Source organism: Ochlerotatus camptorhynchus, unplaced genomic scaffold, assembly GCF_037179485.1.
Source record: "Ochlerotatus camptorhynchus isolate MF236.1 unplaced genomic scaffold, CSIRO-AGI_Acam_v1.1 ptg000056l, whole genome shotgun sequence".
Taxonomy (NCBI): Eukaryota; Metazoa; Arthropoda; class Insecta; order Diptera; family Culicidae; genus Ochlerotatus; species Ochlerotatus camptorhynchus.
The window spans coordinates 805126-822425 of NW_027040546.1; the positions used below are offsets into that span (position 1 = coordinate 805126).

At 40.2% G+C, this 17300-nt stretch overlaps 1 protein-coding gene across 1 annotated transcript; it reads right to left on the minus strand.

Moving 5' to 3' along the window:
* Nucleotides 1–1128: 1128 nt before the first annotated feature.
* Nucleotides 1129–13908, minus strand: LOC135717480 (hydroxylysine kinase). The gene is made up of 3 exons (XM_065239585.1): nucleotides 13625–13908; nucleotides 1883–2207; nucleotides 1129–1820 (listed from the first exon to the last, which is right to left on the minus strand). Exons 1-3 carry the CDS (start codon nucleotides 13891–13893, stop codon nucleotides 1197–1199), a joined length of 1218 nt encoding a protein of 405 aa, XP_065095657.1. The 5' UTR covers nucleotides 13894–13908; the 3' UTR covers nucleotides 1129–1196.
* Between the last annotated feature and the right edge of the window lie 3392 nt (nucleotides 13909–17300).

Consider the following 17300-nt stretch of genomic DNA (forward strand, 5'->3'; position numbering starts at 1 on the left):
TACCAATAGACTGAGAGAGTCAAATCTTTACTTTTCTCATATTCGGGACGCTTTACCTGGAAAAACCTGGAAAAACATAAGGCAAATTTACTCAACGCAAATTTGGGTTGTTCTCATTCGCCGTGACTGAATGAAATTTTCGTTAATTTTAATCATATTCGAGCAGATTTTTGAGGAAAAGCCAAAAGACCAAATTTGATGCGATTTACAATGAAAAACCACTCAATTTTGAGTCGATCTCATCGGCCGTGAGCTTGTAGAGTGAACTGTAATGAATATTTTTAAATTGATGGTTCACAGAATCTTTGAATTTCATTTAAATTAAAATTATATTTACTTTACTTTACATTACTTTACTTTACTGTAGTTCTTTTCTTTCCTTTATTTAACGTCGGTCTCTGTTCCGCAATCTAGTGCCAATCACCGACGGACATCGATTGCCATCCATTGACGGCAATCTAATGTGCAGGAAGGCAGCTTTCACACCTGCGTAGGATATCGCACCCATTCACAACAACACACATGGGCCGGGACCAACGGCTTTACTTCCCTTCCGAAGGAAGACGTGACAAGAGATTTTTATGCCTCAGAAAAATCACACCGACCTCGGCTGGGATTGAACCCAGACCCATTGGGGTGAGAAAGCAGTCACGCTTACCACTACACCACCGGCGCCGGCGCTTTACTATAGTTATTGGTGACCTTTTTAAAACGAAACATAAATGGTGCCATACCAGCTTCTGAATCAACCAACATTTTCACAAGTTCCACTTGAATGCATAATCGAGTCTACCGTAATACAGCCCTTACATATGCTTTACTGCAAATAAGCTCTGAGAGACATTATCCTTGATGGATAAAAAATCTAATGTGCATTGTTCTTAAATGGCGGATGAACTTGATCAATCGAATCGAGCTATAAAGAATAACTCAACTTCCTTGTTCTTTGGCTAAACAAATCGAGCTTTATTGATATGTTACTTGCTTATACAAACGGTAAAACCCTACACTGCAAGTCGGAATGAAATTTAAACATACATAAAAATATCAGTAAAGCTAATGCATTCTAACGCTAAATACTAGTCTATAATAATTGATTTCGTTTCAATCTGCCACACTACTACTAACTTATTGCAGTTTCAATTGCTTCGTCCATAAGGGCACTTGTTATTGCTGTGCGTAAAAACATTAACAAATCATTGTTCGCTTCGAGTCAGATACTGCTCGGCCACCTTCTCCCACCGTTCCAGTATGTCTTTGTCCTTCTCGCTCCACAAAGCCTCCAGTAGCTTCCAACCACGAGCCTGGGTCGACAGAATGTACTGATTTTTCGCGTCCACCGTGGAAGTGTACAATCCCAGTACCAAACTCTGACACAGACGGGCCGCAATTGCTACCCTCAGCACTTCCTTCTCATGCGGTGGGATCACCCTTAGCATGCTGTACCCGGCCATGACCAAACCACCCGTATCCAGATCGTTAGCTTCCAGCATCAAGTAGGTCATAGCGATTGCCAGCTCAAACACATACAGCGAGTAGCAGGAATCTCCAAAGTCGATTATTCCGGCAATATCGTACTCTTTGGGATGATCCTCTTTTCGGCTTACGATGATGTTGTGCTCGTTGAAGTCACCGTAGATTACGCCATGTTCGAATTCATCCAGCTTCGGTACGATCCTTTTATCGAAAGCCTCCAAAACCTGCTCAATGATGTCCTTGTGATGTTCATCTTTGATGACGTATAGGAAATCCTTCAACTGCGGAACATTGTCCAGCATCCATATGGACTGGCGCTTCAGAATACCTTCATGGGTGATGCTCTGAAAATAGTTTGAGATTGAAATATCATTCCGTAGCAACCATTCCGTAATGATGTTCGTACCTTCAAAGCCGAATCAATCCTACCGATGAACGTACCGGCATCGTAGAAGAGCCGGTCTGGATGCGGAATGCCATGGAACACCTTTCCAGGGACATATTCCAGCAACCGGACGACATGTTTGCCATCACCGAGCTTCTCCACTGAGTGGTACTTTCCGAAGATATTCTCAATCGGTGTCGGACATGTGATGTGATGGGCCTGCAGTAGCAGCATAATTTCCGCTTGACCTTCGAAAAATGCCTCATTCTGTGAGTCCAGCGAGTTGGCAATCTTCAGAACGTATCCGTTGGAGCTCACCGTCTTCAAAATGGGGTTTTTGATCAAGCTGAAAAAAAAACGAGATATAGAGGGTAGAGTAATGCATTATATGTGTTCATTTGCATCTCTTTTGCGGTGCAATTAACGCTGATTTGCATCAATTTGGAGCATGCCTCCAAACGACCAACACAAAAATAGCTTGCCGTAAAACCGCATGATAGGTGAAGCTAAACGGATTAATGAAAACCTTGTCAACAATATTTTGAAACTGATGTCATAAATCCCACTAGATATGTTTCAGTAAACAGCAGCACGTGATAACCGAATAATTCCATGCATCACATGACCCCTCTCCCCGCTACAATCAACAACAATGAAACTAAATGCCTCAAGGTTTAGTAGGTCAACATTAACATCAACACAGTCATCGAAACGAGTGGGATTGCTCGTAAACAGGTGAGAACGTTTCAGAAACCATGTAATCGCGGGTAAATAGTAAACAGAGCAGATAGGTGGTACCTGTAGCCACCGGCTATCTAATCGACGGCGACGGCGAGATGAATCAAGGTTACATCGATAGACGAAAAAAAACTTCTTGAACGTGATTGAAAAGGTGAATCACGCTGGAACGGTGTCAGCAAGACGAGGATCCAGTTAAGATAATTCCGATCTATGTTCGGGTCGTCAAGAATGTTAACTCGGTGAAATTGACACTATCAAGCAATTTCAGCCCGTACCTACTTTGTATTAACTGGACGGGGACCTGATTGCAGTAATGATTCAATTTGTAGCGCAGTTTCAGCATGCTTGGATGCACAGATGATAGTGAAGATAGGATAATAACAATGGTAAAGCGCCGTAACTTTCCATCGTAGGTACTGAATCATGCACAAGCCGATTTTTAAAAAAAACCTCGAACTTTAGCAGGTAAATCCAATATAATGCTTAGATTTAAATGAACATTTGGTAAACGTGATGAAACGTTCTTTGAATAGCTTCCTCCTACCTGTATGTTATGTTTTGTATCAATCATCATTCTACTGGAAAATTCCGTTATGATTTCTACACGGCGAAGGAGAACGACCCAAATTTGAGTTTAATTAACTCATAAATCACATAAAGTACAGGAACTCAGCACTGAGTAAATTTGCCTCATGTTTTCTCAGGTTTTTCCAGCAAAAATCCCGATTATGAGAAAAGTAAAGGTTGGATTCACTCAGTCTGTTGGTACTACTCCTAGACTGAATGAAAATTTTGTCAATTTCCTTATTTTCCGGCAGATTTTTGAGGTTTTCCTACACTTTCGGCGATTATGAGTGAACTAAACTCAAATTTGGGTCGTTCTCATTCGCCGTGTAGTTAGAACAAAATTCTGTTTTTACATTCCAGTGAAACAAGACTTTGAATGTTGATCAGATTGATGCTCAGTAAACACAATGCAGCAAACGCTCGCTAGACAAACAATGATTAATCCTTACTGTGGATTAACTCATGCCCATACAACTCAGTGTTTCAAAAGTAGGACAGCCGCGCAGCTTCCCATTAATAATGAATATCTTCCCATTCTTATCAGTCTGATGTATAATTTCTTTATCAAAGTTACTTTCAGTATTTGACTTTAACAGGCAAAGATCCTAGAAGAACGTTCTTCGTTTTCGTCAGTATTGATGCAAATCGTCCAAGTCAGACCTTTGTAGGAGTAAGAGGTACACACTTAGAAATAACTCATTTTACACGTGACGGAATCCGTCCTTCTTCTTCTTCTTATTCTTCTTCTTCTTCTTTTTCTTCTTCTTCTTCTTCTTCTTCTTCTTCATTCCTTTATTTAAAGACGGTCTCTGTTCTGCAATCTAGTGCCAATCACCGACGAACATCGATTGCCATCCATTGACGGCAATCAAATGTGAAGGTGCAGGAAGGCAGCTTCCACACCTGCGTGGGATATCGCACCCAGGTTTGCTTCCACTCACTTGCTATAAAAACAAATTTTTCGGAATTTTGCAATCATTAGATGATATAATGATATGCTGTACTTGTAAGTAACAAGAAGATTGTTTAAAGTATGTGTTTGACTCATAAAACCTGGCAATTTTGTTTTCAGAGCGTCACAATAAGCGATCTTATGATTCATGAGCGTTCACTCAGAGTGAGCACTCACGAGTCGTAAAATTGCTGATTGTGAAGCACTGAAAGCAATATTGACATATTTTATGTGTCAAACACATGCTTCACGTCCTCATCTTGTGACTTACAATTACTAATTATCACTATCTCATGATTTCATAATTCTGAAAAACATTTTTTTATAGCGAGTGAGTGGAAGTAACCCTGATCGCACGCATTCAACATACATGGGCCGGGACCAACGGCTTTACTTCTCTTCCGAAGGAAGACGTGACCAGAGATTTTTATGCCTCAGAAAAATCCCACCGACCTCGGCTGGGATGAATCCGTCTTTGACATAAAAGATGAGACGTAAACAAACATGTCATGTAATATTAGGTGCTCCGAGACTGAAAAATTCGTTGCTTGACGAAAAGTACGATTGGGCTATATTTTGCGTCCATTATAACTCAAATTTATGTCAAAATTGACGCTCGTATATGTCACTCTCAGAGCACCTAAATTTACATAATAAATTTACTAAGTGTGTAGGACCATCATCATCATCTACATGGCCAATTAGAATAACTCAGAGAGAGAGTCACTTCTACTCTGTTGTATGAGAAATTTATGCAGTTAGTCAGCGCTGAGTTCCTGCAGTTTTTAGACATTTCTCCATACAACTGAGCAGAAGTGACTCTCTCTTTGAGTTATTCTCATTGGCCGTGTACCCCTTCTGTGACGATATTATGTAAAGCCGTAACTCCCACTAGCTGAAATTCTATAAAATTTCAAAAGTACAGCAAAAAAGTTCTACAACCGAGAAGCAACTCAACAATGCAATTCAGGATTAACATTAGAAAAGGGCCCATCAGCATTTATAAACAAACCGTTCTAAAGCCCTTTCCTCACAAAGCGAAGGCCGGTCGCGCAACACCTTCATTGTGTAGGGGAAACTTTCCTCTATCCGATGATGGTGTTGGCTTGCGTGGGCGGCTTTCACTTTGTGAGGAAAGGGCTTTGAAACACTTTGTTTACAAATGCTGATGGGCCCTTTTCTATTGTTGATCCAGAATTTATTTTCAATTCACATATCGTTACTCCACACTGTCATGACAGGTACAATTAAGTAACGCACGTAGTACACATCTGGGGAGGGGAGGGTGGTAGGTGACTGCCAAATACGAACAATCGTCGCCTACCTCGCATAACTGCTTCCAAACGACAACAAAGCCGTCAGCAACGATGGTTTGTTGATATTTGGAACCAAATTCACATATGGAACATCAATGAGCGTAAACAGGTGCGGCTCAGTAAATTTATCGTCGCTTTCGTTCTCCGGCTGATTAAATGGATGACGGAGTTTGACGTCACACTCCTTCAACCGTTTAAACAGCGGGAGAACGAAAGAGATGACAAACGCAATGAGTCTTACACATTTATATCTCATTGATGGATTTTCAGTAGGCCGATTTGACTGCACATCCCGCCCTGCTTAGGGTCCGTTCAACACTTTTAACGTCCACACGCGTTATCTATGTGTACCAGGCAAAATTTGAAAAAAAAAACCGCGACTAAATTGAATATCTCGGTTGTCAAACGATTTCAGTCAACATGTTATACATATTCTCAAAGGAAAAACTCTGCTGAATCGATTGGTGGTCTCTTTTGCGTACCGAGATACACGGATAGAAATCTCCTTATACCTTTTGTCAAATTTCTATTCCTGATTATTCATAAAATGTATAAGTCAACTAATAAGCAGACGCCTTGCAAAAAGTTAATGAAGATCATGTGTCAAATGAAATGAATAAGCGGTCACACATACCTTTTATGCATTCTTATAGGACCTATGTGGTTTGTCTTATGCAATGTATAAGGGTAATGTTTTGTCAGAAATGTATAAGTGAAACCCATGAATAAAATAATTGATTTTCATTTCGTGTAGAGGGCCAGGATCAGCTCGAGTTTCCGGCATATAACTTGGAATAAATATTTTGGAATAAAGTGGCCATATTCTGGTTCTCCGGATAATCTGGATTGACCGATAAAGTGGCCATATTATAAAAATTGTCCTAGAACTTTGCGATTTTTTCTATGTTTGTTCAGAATCATGAGATCAAAGCGAATTTCTATATTAAATACGCTTTGATCTGTTGATTCTAAACAACATAGAAAAAATCACAAGGTTCTAGGATATTTTTATAATGTAGCCACTTTATCGGTCGTTCCGGATCCTCCTTTAGGCCAGTAGAGTTTTCCTGAGGGCATATATGGTGTCTTTACACCATATACACTTTGTACTATTTCCAGTAATATACGTTAGGTAAAGTGCAAAATTATGTCGATAAATAGTGGCATTTCCTACTTTACCGGGAACTTGGGTTGATCCTGGCCCTCTATCTAAATACACAAAAATCTCCGGCCAGTGAGACTACCACCAATCGATTCAGCAGAGCTTTACCTTTGAGAATATGTATAATATGTTGACTGAAACCGTTTGGCAGCCGAGATATTCAATTTAGTCGCGGGTTTGTCAATTTTTGGCCACTGTGCAGGGGTGTGATTTAGTAAACAATCACTTCAATCGACGATTTGTGGCAACTGCTAGCTCAATCACTAACTAACAACACCAGCTAGTAGGGGAAAGATTCCCCTGCCTGATGATGGTATTTGATTGCGGGAGTGAGCTAGCAGTTAAGACAAATCGTCGATTGAAATGATTGTTTACAAAAGCAGATACGTCGATTTGAATAGTTACACTTGATTTGGCTGGAAGTGAATCAGACTTCAGAGTTAATTGAAAGGGCCCTTGCATTAATTATGTCACGCTAAATCGAACAAAAAATTACCCCCTCCCCCTCCCCCCTACTGTGACGTTTTTCCTATACCTAATGCATTGCTTGTCAAAAAATCTTAGACCCCCCCTACCCCCTTAGAGCGTGACATAATATATGCATCAACAAGCATTGTTTAGGTAGAAAGTTTGTTTGTTAAATACGAGCGCGGTAACAAATCAAAATATACAAACAAATGATTCTAAATCGTGATTCCAGCAGTCGGCAGTCCGGCTGTGAAAAAAAAGTGTACTAAATGGCGGGAAGGATAATTTACAAGCTTGTAAGTGGGTAGAGCGACCTAATCAAGATGTTGCAGTTGGTGGATGTTTTGTCCTCATGGGAACGGAACAGCAACTTACTATCAAGGGTGATAGTAAGGTAGACGACTTCACTCGACCATGAATGGACTTTCAAGTTACCAAGCGGCACAAGCCGAGGGGATTTGAAGTGCGGAAATAGTATGGTCTGTGTTTTACCTCTATTGATACAAATCTTCCAGCTTTTGAAATAGTCGGACAGAACATCCAGGCCTGATTGGAGTTTTCTCGTCAGAGCACGGAACCCTCGACCCTTATAGATGATGGCAGTGTCATCCGAGGGGGACGACTCTATCTACGATGCAGAAAAGATTATGTTTTGCTGTGGCTAGCTGCGCGCACGCTGAGTAGACAGAAAAAAGATTGATGACGATTTTGAAGATTTCCTGCAAAAAGATGATGCACGATGCAAGTAGATGTGCCAAATGAAATAAGATTTTTCGAAGATTGATTCGCTAGTGTGAGATTTGTTGAGCATCTAAACTTGAGATTTAGATGTGTCGCCCCCCTCGGTGTCATCCGCAAACCTTGACAAAATACCACCAAACAGAAGAGAAGAAACATCTGACGAGAAGATGTTGAAGAGACTAGGACCAAGGAAGCTACCCTGGGGAACCCCAGCATCAACGTTGAACGTATTAGAAGGTGAGCTGTTCAAGAAGACCTGGAAATATCTGTTCGAAAAGTAGTTTTTGATCATCTTAACAAGGAATATCCGGAAGTTGTATCGATGCAACTTGTACACGAGACCATCATGCCAGACATTGTTGAACGCCTTCTCAACATCCAACAATGCCATGGCAGATGTCTTGGAAACGGACTTGTTTTGCTTGATGGTGTTAGTAATCCGTGCGAGTTGGTGGATGGTTTAAGAAAGATATTAGGTATTATCTTTTGAAAACACCAGCAGACGGCTGAGTATCAACTTTCCGAATAGCTTCGAGATGGAGGACAACAGGCTGATGGGGCGATAGCTTTTGGCAATGGTAGGGTCTTTACCAGGCTTGGACTGACTTTGGCTAACTTCCAGCATGCAGGGATATAGCCAAGCAGTAAACACTTATTGAAAACTCACCGTAGCTTGGCCAAGGTAATGTGAATTCACAAAATGTTGGCCAAGAGCATTGGGCTTCTCAACTGGGGCTATGAGTAAGGATGGATCCAAATTCTGATTAAGAGGGGAAAGGAGAGGGATGGGCCTCGGTTTATTTTTTGAAATATTTGCCATTTTCACAATCAATCGTTATTTCTGAGATCCACCATCCTGGCTCAGATGATTTTGTTTAAACGCACCGGACCTACTCAGCCGGGTGGAAGTGTCCGGACTCAACATGTTGTACTTTCATACAGGTCATTGTACAGGATGGTGTCATATTGATTGCACCCCAAGCTTGATGTTTTAGCTTGACAATATCTCGTCGCAGGTCTGCTACCGGTCCCTGAAGTTGACTTGTTTGATGATGAAGCAGAGAGAAGTAGAAACTTCTACCCCTACGGCTTCGATTATATTCAGCTGGAAGCTTGGCAGCAGCCGACACAAGATGTTCCTCCTTAAGCTGGGTTTAGACTAGGCAAGTCAAATGATCAACTCAGTTGAATTCAATTGGCTTGAAAAGTTGAGCCTGGTTGAACTTTTTTCAATTCAAGTGAGTTGATCAAGTCAGTTGAATGGCATAGTTTACACGTTCATTTCGCGTTCAAGTCAGTTGAATTCAACTGACTTGATCAATTGACTTGCCCTGTCTAAACCCAGCTTTAAAGTTCGGTTTTTACACATTCAATCGGGTTCTCCACAGTGATGCCACATATCATTTATCATTAGCATGAGCATAAGCATGATTGACCGCCCACGGTTGCTACTCTGTTATTGCCGGACCAGCTGTAATTACACAGAGAACCAATAGACGATGCTTGGAACTAGCAATCATCCTCAATGTGTAAAAACAAGTGATCTCGAATTAGGCAATACCAGCGCCAGCCGCGCCTGAACGCAGGTCAAGAAAGGAATGGGTAGGAATTTTTTGACGTGACACTCGCTTTGATGGAAGCCGAGGAGTCCTCTGCACTTCCACGAGGAATCACAGGGATGTGGGTAAGAGGGTTGGGTTAGCAGCAGGATTCGTTTTGGTAAACGATAAGCTGAATTGATGTCCTAACGATCGTATAACGCAAAGGTGCTTGGGATTGAACCCACCATTGACCATTGACGAATCTTGAATGTTGATGTGCTTGAGATTAGACTCATGATGTTCTGCTCAGTAAGCAAAAACGGTTGCTCTAAGGCCACCGAGCCTCTCATATCACATTATAGCGTTAACACATTTATCTTTAACCATACAGAAACTGGTTCTTCCTCGATAGAGAAAATTGTTCGGCTGCCTTTCAGTTTATCCTTCATTCCTTCTACGGCTTTCAGTTCCGAGTCTACCTTGGAATAATTAACACTCGTTCGGCAATCTGTTTGTAGGTGAGGATGATTATTTTTTGACGTAGGATTACGTCTTTCGGCAACATATTGGGGGTGCAATTTCAAAAAACCAAAATTGACCGCGTTACGAAAATTGATCAGGTTTTGACCCTTTTATAACTCTGTCAATAGCGGGTGAATATTAATTCTAAACATGCCAATCGATTGGAATGTCATCTACGAATCTACTGAAATGAATACTTTATCAATTATCCAAAGGTCACTATTGAAAATTGCACGAATGTGCAACTGTTGCTATAATAATGAAAATTATCACCGATGGGCTGCGAAAAGCGCTTTCCCTATCACAAATTTAAAAATCTAATTCACTTAGATTTCACTGCACGTGTGGTGAGGGGTGGTGTCCAGTGGTCATCATCGCTACTGATCGGATTTCAGTTGCTCGTCGTGAGCCACTGTGGGCCATCTCTGCCAAGCGCGTCATTGTTCCAAACAACAACATGATAGCTCAGCATTAGTCAACCATCACGACAAAACGGTCCTTTTCAGGACGAGTTATAACGAAAGAGATAGTCGATGAAGATAATCGATCAAGGTAGATTGGTCTATTGGCAAAGTGACGCGAGACTTGTCAATGTCAGCAATCGGATGTCAGTTCCAATAAGTTTAAATCTAACAAACCATTTATTTTTAACGCAACTAATTTCAAAACCACAAGGTCGGTTGTGGCATGAAAGTGATCTGCTTTTGATCCAGAGATGATGGATTTTGATTCTTAATACTCCAATCGATAGAAAATTTTTCTACAAATCTTTTAAAATTAAGACTTTATCATTTTTCAAAATGTCACTATTGAAAATTTGCACGAATGTGCAACTGTTGCTATGATAATTAAAATCATCATCTATAGCCTTTTTGATGCAATAAAAATCTTCCCGAATGTTCTTAAAATTTGCATCAAAAAGCATAAAAGTAGGTACCGTCCGGTATGCTCAGATTCTATGATTGATGTGTTTTCCCTAACACAGACTTAATTTCAGAATACCATTTCCGGTGTGAATTCCACAGAATTGTTCTTAACTGAATTCCAATCCAACTACATTTCGTAATTCTACGTCAAATCCATGGTCGTGCCTTGGATACAACCTCTTACTTTTTTTCTGTGGTGGTCACGCGAGAAACGAAATTATTTTTTTTCTTAGATAAATATGTGGATGGGAAATAAATTATACATATTACGAGTAATCTTCAAGTGTTTTCACGTGAAAAATGCTTTAAAAATATGTTTTCATTTTCCGTCATATACGTCATTGGCACCTCGGTTGATGTGTTTCATGAAAAACGAAACTAGCAAAATCGAGCGCTCTTTCGCTCGTCCGTTTCACCGAAGCTTGAAAGAAAGACCAATGGAGCGACAGGAGAACGAGAGACAAGCGATTGCACATTTTTGTTTGTGCACGCCGACTGAGCCAGCAGTCTCTTCGTCGCACCTATTCAGTCGATTGAAGCTGATATTGTGACTACGATGTGTCTTCGCCAGACCTAACGTATAATGTATGAATGTCGTCTGTTTTGTAGTATTTTCAATAGTTGGTTTATTGACATGAGTAATCCGTATTTATTTTAAGTAGCTAGTTATACGAAACGAAACTAGTTTCATGCAAAGTGCGAATTTATTTCGTTGCTTAAAACAACGTATGAATTCGTGGCTATAACGGACTACATTCAGGTATTTTTTACACGGGGGATATGTACCGTGTTATAATAACCATGTAAAAAAAACCAAACAAGATTTTGATTTTCCCATGCTAAAAAAAAAAACATTTAATTTGATGCCATTCGTAATGATACACTCAGACAATTTTTCACTTAGATGTTACATGAAAACATACATAGATTGTTTCCATCTAGTTCTTTGCGTAAATTTTAAGTTTTTCATATGTAGATCGGTTTGAAAGTTCTGATTTCAATCCACATACAACTCTAATAGCTAGTATAGGCTTTGGAAGTAAATTTCACTTTATTTTCATGTAACATCTAAGTGAAAATTACTCACAGTGAAAAGATCTTTGCCCAATCCACTAGAAAGCTACATAGATTTTATGGTACTTTCTAAGTAAATTTTATTATGTTCTCACTTTAATTTCAGTAAATTTCTTCGTAGCATCATCCATTGTTAGGATTTTAAAATTATTTTTCGAAATAATGAAAATTGTATTGTTTAGAAAGCTGATCATATATGTCTTATGTGTTCCAGCAGCCTCCGGCCAGCTGAACTTCTTCTGCCAATCTTTCGGGTGAGATCATTCCTCGTCCATCGATTCCTCGTTCTAAAAACATACCATAAATAAATGATGTATCATGACAAAAATAAAACATCATACTTATCAGAAAATTGAATAAATTCAATGTTATTTGTAAATCCAGCAATGCACCGTTCAGACGCCATGTTACGTTTTGATTGTGCCATCACCACTCGTAAATTTTCACACTATAAATTCATGTAGAATCTAAGTGAAATTATCTTACATGAAATTCACTTGAATTTATATATTTCATCTAAGTTTCAAAGCTTATCACAATGCTTTTAATATGATTTGTAATAAATTTTATTAACGTCATGTACTTATCATATGATTTATAATATCTGAAGGTTACGTGTTTTTTCCAGTGAAATTTATGTGAGAATTTTTTTGAGTGTAGAATTTTGTGGTCCAAATAGACATATTTTGGAAATTTCTGTATTTACATAAAAAATTGTGATTTTTTTTTAAGTATGCCATTCGATTACCTTCGGCTTGAAACGGATAATGTATTTCGAATCGAGTCGCTAGGATGTAAAGCTATCGATAAATCGTTAAAAATGTACCGTGTAAATTGCGACTCAGAAAAAACCGTGTAAAAATAGACTTGCGTGTATTTCGTTACACAGTCAACTCTCCATATCTCGATATTGGAGGGACTAGAGAGGGTCTAGTATAAGAGAAGAGCGGATTTAAAACAAACTGCCATGGCAGCCTATGTCTAGGTGATTTCTAGCAACACTGCTAATGCAATTAGGCGCAGCTCGATTGGCTCTGGCTTTGACAGTTCATTTTGCTCAAAACCTGCCAGTTCGCTCCTTTTTTATTCTAGACCCTAGGAAGGACCATCAAGATATGGAGATATTGAGGTATAGATTTAGATTAGCCTACTAGACCGTTTGAAGGGACCGAGAAAACATCGAAATATATAGAAAAAAGTGGTCATAGATATAGAACATCGAGATATGGATAGTTGATTGTATAAACCAAATTATACTTCCAGTGTATACTCCAAACAACTTAATCTACAGTCCATTCAAGGTCATCCATATTCAAATCAATGAAAATCTGTCACTCACAAATGTAAAACAACCTTCGCCAGAACCGAATTTAATTACGAAAAATAACCCAATAAACATCAATTTAACAAATTGACACACTCCAGCCTGTCAGCCGGCTATCACGAAATTGCACTTACTCACGGCCCTAATTTTAACGCGAGAGCCACACGCCGCCGTTGCGCCGCATAGATAACACAAAAATATCACCCGGAGGAGAGGTAGAAGCAAGTGCAATCGCTTCGTTCTGTACTGGAATCTTCGAACGGCGTTGGATGTCCCAACACCAACAACACACATACTTTCGCTCACTCACATCACGTGGCCTGCAGAGAAAAATGTTGTCACTTTTTACCTGCTAGTGCACAGGTCTAGTACAGGTAGTTAGCCGAGCCGATCCCGCAAACGAATCCACCCAAAAACCAGTAAACTTACGTATCGGCCTGAATCAGAAAGTTCTTATCATCGTACGAATCCATCTCGCCCATCTCCAGCACGATGATACCGTACAACCGTTCGGCCAGCTTCCGGACGTCCTCCTCGGTGACGACGGGGCGAATCTTCGAGCCCGGTTTCAGAGTCTCCGGGACACACTCTCCGCTTTCACAACCATTTTTTCTCAGATGGTCATCACCATTCGCGGCGGTGGCGGCCGCCGACAGGTCCGTCGAGGCCCGCTTCTTGTGGATAGATTTCATTTCCATGTTGGACACTCAATCTCCCTATCTCTATGCGTATCGTTTGTTATGTTTTTTTGATTTGATTGACTTTCACGACGCGAACCTTCCTCGGGATCGAGCTGAATACGACTGAATGCCAAGTGCAAGAGTCGCGACACTAATAACTTCGCCCAGTCAGCGGCGCGGCGCAACGTCCAAGTCGCACACGCTACATACTTACTAGCTACGGCGTATGTAGGTATGAATTGTACGTGTTTTAGGTCTCGTGTGCCGAGAAGAAGATAGTCCCCAGTCCAGTTCAGATCAGTTGGGACTGGGAGCGCCGAGTTTGTTGTATCTGATAATGGCAAACGACGACGATAAATGAAACTGCCGATGGATGGGATTCTCTCCGACTATGCGCCCTATTCGAGATTGAACGAAGGATGGAATTCAGATTGAAAATGAATTATAAAACAAACAAATAAACATTATGTTCGGTAGGAATGAATAACGAGGAATGATATATACGTCAGCCGTCAGTCGTACTAATCGCAGTGAGGAATTTCAGACGTTTATAAAAAAAAGTTGAATTAGATGTGGACGGATTTTGAAATCGAATATTATACTTCAATATTTCTAATTAAGGTTAGTCAGTAACTATGGTGCTGGAGCTCCTATGTTAAAATTAATTGATCGTTATTGAAGAGCTTTCAGAATGTTGAGGGCATTCCTGGTAGGCTTTGTGAAATTCGGCTAAAGGTTGGTAGTCTGCAGGGTCATGAATTCTGAACTTTGAAGACCGAACCGGTGAACTTCATGAGAGGGTTTTCACGACAAGGCCAATGTTGAATGCAAGATTGGAAAGATGCAAAGGTTGTTCTTGTAAATGTTCATGATTAGTCCCGGGAGCTTATGAGTAAATATGATAAATAAATGCATATGGTTGTGAATTATATAGGAGACTTTAAAGCTGTATTCAATCCTAAGCGGTATTGGCACGCGCGGGCAGGATTTAGATTAGTAAGAGATATAAAAGTATTAGTTGATTTATTTCACGCCAACTCGACAAATGCTTCGCAGCACCTTCATAGATTTCAAAGAAACATTGTGGATGTAAAGATGTATTCTAGTTTAGAAACTTTGCATATTTATTTTATTCAAAACAATCTTGACTGCCATTTGAAAAAAAGGCCGAACTTTTTGGCAACTATTTACTACAAAAAATATAACTCAAAATTGATAAGTCCTACAAAAATGTTCTCCGAGGTTGATTTGTTGCTGTTGAAAGAGTGTGACGTCAAAATCTGTCACCCATTTCAACAGATGGAGAACGAAAGAGACGACAAATTCACTGGGCCTAATCTGCTTACACTCATGGATTTTCCATACGTGAATTTGGCTCCAAATATCAACAAACCATCGTTGCTTGTTGTCGTTTGGAACCAGTTATGCGAGGTAGGCGAAGATTTTTCGTATTTGACAAGTGACCGGTAGTCACTTAACTGCTCTTCAAACATTAACTCAGCCGGAGAAACCTCAACTTAAGGTCACAAATTGTAAGCTACTTCATTTCTCAATCAGTTCAGCAGGATGCAATTCCGTGAGCACTGTGAATCAACTTCACTCTGCACGTTTCAGCTAAGGTTAAGATCAACATATCGTTGAAGCACATAGTTTGAAAAGTAACATTTTGAACCTCATAATTGTAAGGATGAGCTGCTTAATCTCTCGAATAGTGTCTAAATCTACCTAGACAGTTCTTAAGATTAAAATTAATATTAACTCACTCGGATTACAAACTCATTTCAAAAACTTTACAAATATCAAATCTATTTCGAACTGAAAACGGCTACGTGCTTTCATAATGAATAAGTGATAACCATGGGGTTGGTCACTCCACACAGTGTGCCAAAATCAAGCTTGGGCACACCTGAGAAAACTCTTTGGCACTCATGATTACAATTTATCTGATGTTTAAAGTTACTGGCAACACTGATCTATTATTGAACCTGCGCATTCTGAATGTGTCTAAATATGTTAATGTTGTTATCACAATCCAATTTTCACAAACCACAACCGTGAAACCACAAACGAAGTGACAGACGGAGCGGCTCGAAATTTGATTTGACGCACTTACATTTAAAATTTTCGAGTGTACCTCACGGCAACACTATCTACTCATATGTACTAGATTAAAGTAGGGGGTACCACCTGTTATCTCTTTTTCTCTAACGAAAATTGAAAGGGAGAGCCTGTTGTCAAACAGTATGTCATTATGTCGTCTGCACTTCTTTTGTATAATGAAAGACCATAGGCCAAAATGATTAGGGGTGAACACAAAGGGTTAACATTTGCTTACAAGTACACGATGTTGAGCAGTCAATGACTTGCGCTTGTTGCACCCAAGCTGCCTGTTGCGATATCAGTTTTGTCTGCTTCGGCTTCTTCTTTTCTTCTGCAGAACCAGACAGTGCGAGTACTGGTTGTGTTTTATCATGTCAAACCCTCGGCCAAACCAACCGATGGAATACTAATCCGAGAGACGATTTCTTAGGCACATTGCATTTACCGCAGTAGATCGTCACTTGCCGGTGCATTTTCATGGTTACAATCACCGTGACAGTAGTGTCGTACAGATCGACCACTGGATCGATATCAACCCGATAGGTAAGGCCGGCATGCTTCGCGTAGTGGCGCTCCCTCATGTCGCGGGGAATCCTTTCCAAACAGGCGGCGCATTGAAACGAATATGCGAATCGATCGGCTTCCAATTACTGCTGTGTGTGGCGTTTTCGTTTGGCAACTCGAACCGGTTCCGGAGAGGTAAAACATTTTCCGGTACGGGTGCGGGTAGTGGAGCTAACATTCGTTTCGGAGTGGATGTCCCTGTCAAATTGATTAATTGAACGAGATCATCGTCATCGACAAGTACCAGTTATCAAACTATCCAGTCATCATGCAGAAGAAGTTTTCAACGGAGTAATCTTTTCCACCTATGCAGCACAAGTTCGGTTAACAAGCTAAGGTTCAACTCGTGCCGTATGACTCAAAATTTCTAGTTTGAAGAGTTTTCCTAGACTCGGATCTTAATTATTTTGTAAGCATGAAATCTTAACAGCTGTTCGAAGTCTCAGAATTTTGAAAGTTATTTCTTCTTCTTCTTCTTCTTCTTCTTCTTCTTCTTCGCATTTCAAGCTTATTGCTTATGGCATATTAGCTTATTGCGTGCTCTCAAGCGTGTTCTAGATGCACTTCCACAGTTATTAATTGAGAGCTTTCGATGTCTGCTACCATTTTTGCATTTGTATAATTGTGTGGCAAGTACAATCATACTCTATGCCCAGGGATTCGAGAAATTTTACAACCCGAAAAATTCCTAGACCGGACTGGGAATCGAACCCAGTCACCTCCAGCATGGTCTTTCTTTGTAGCTGCGCCTTTACCGACTG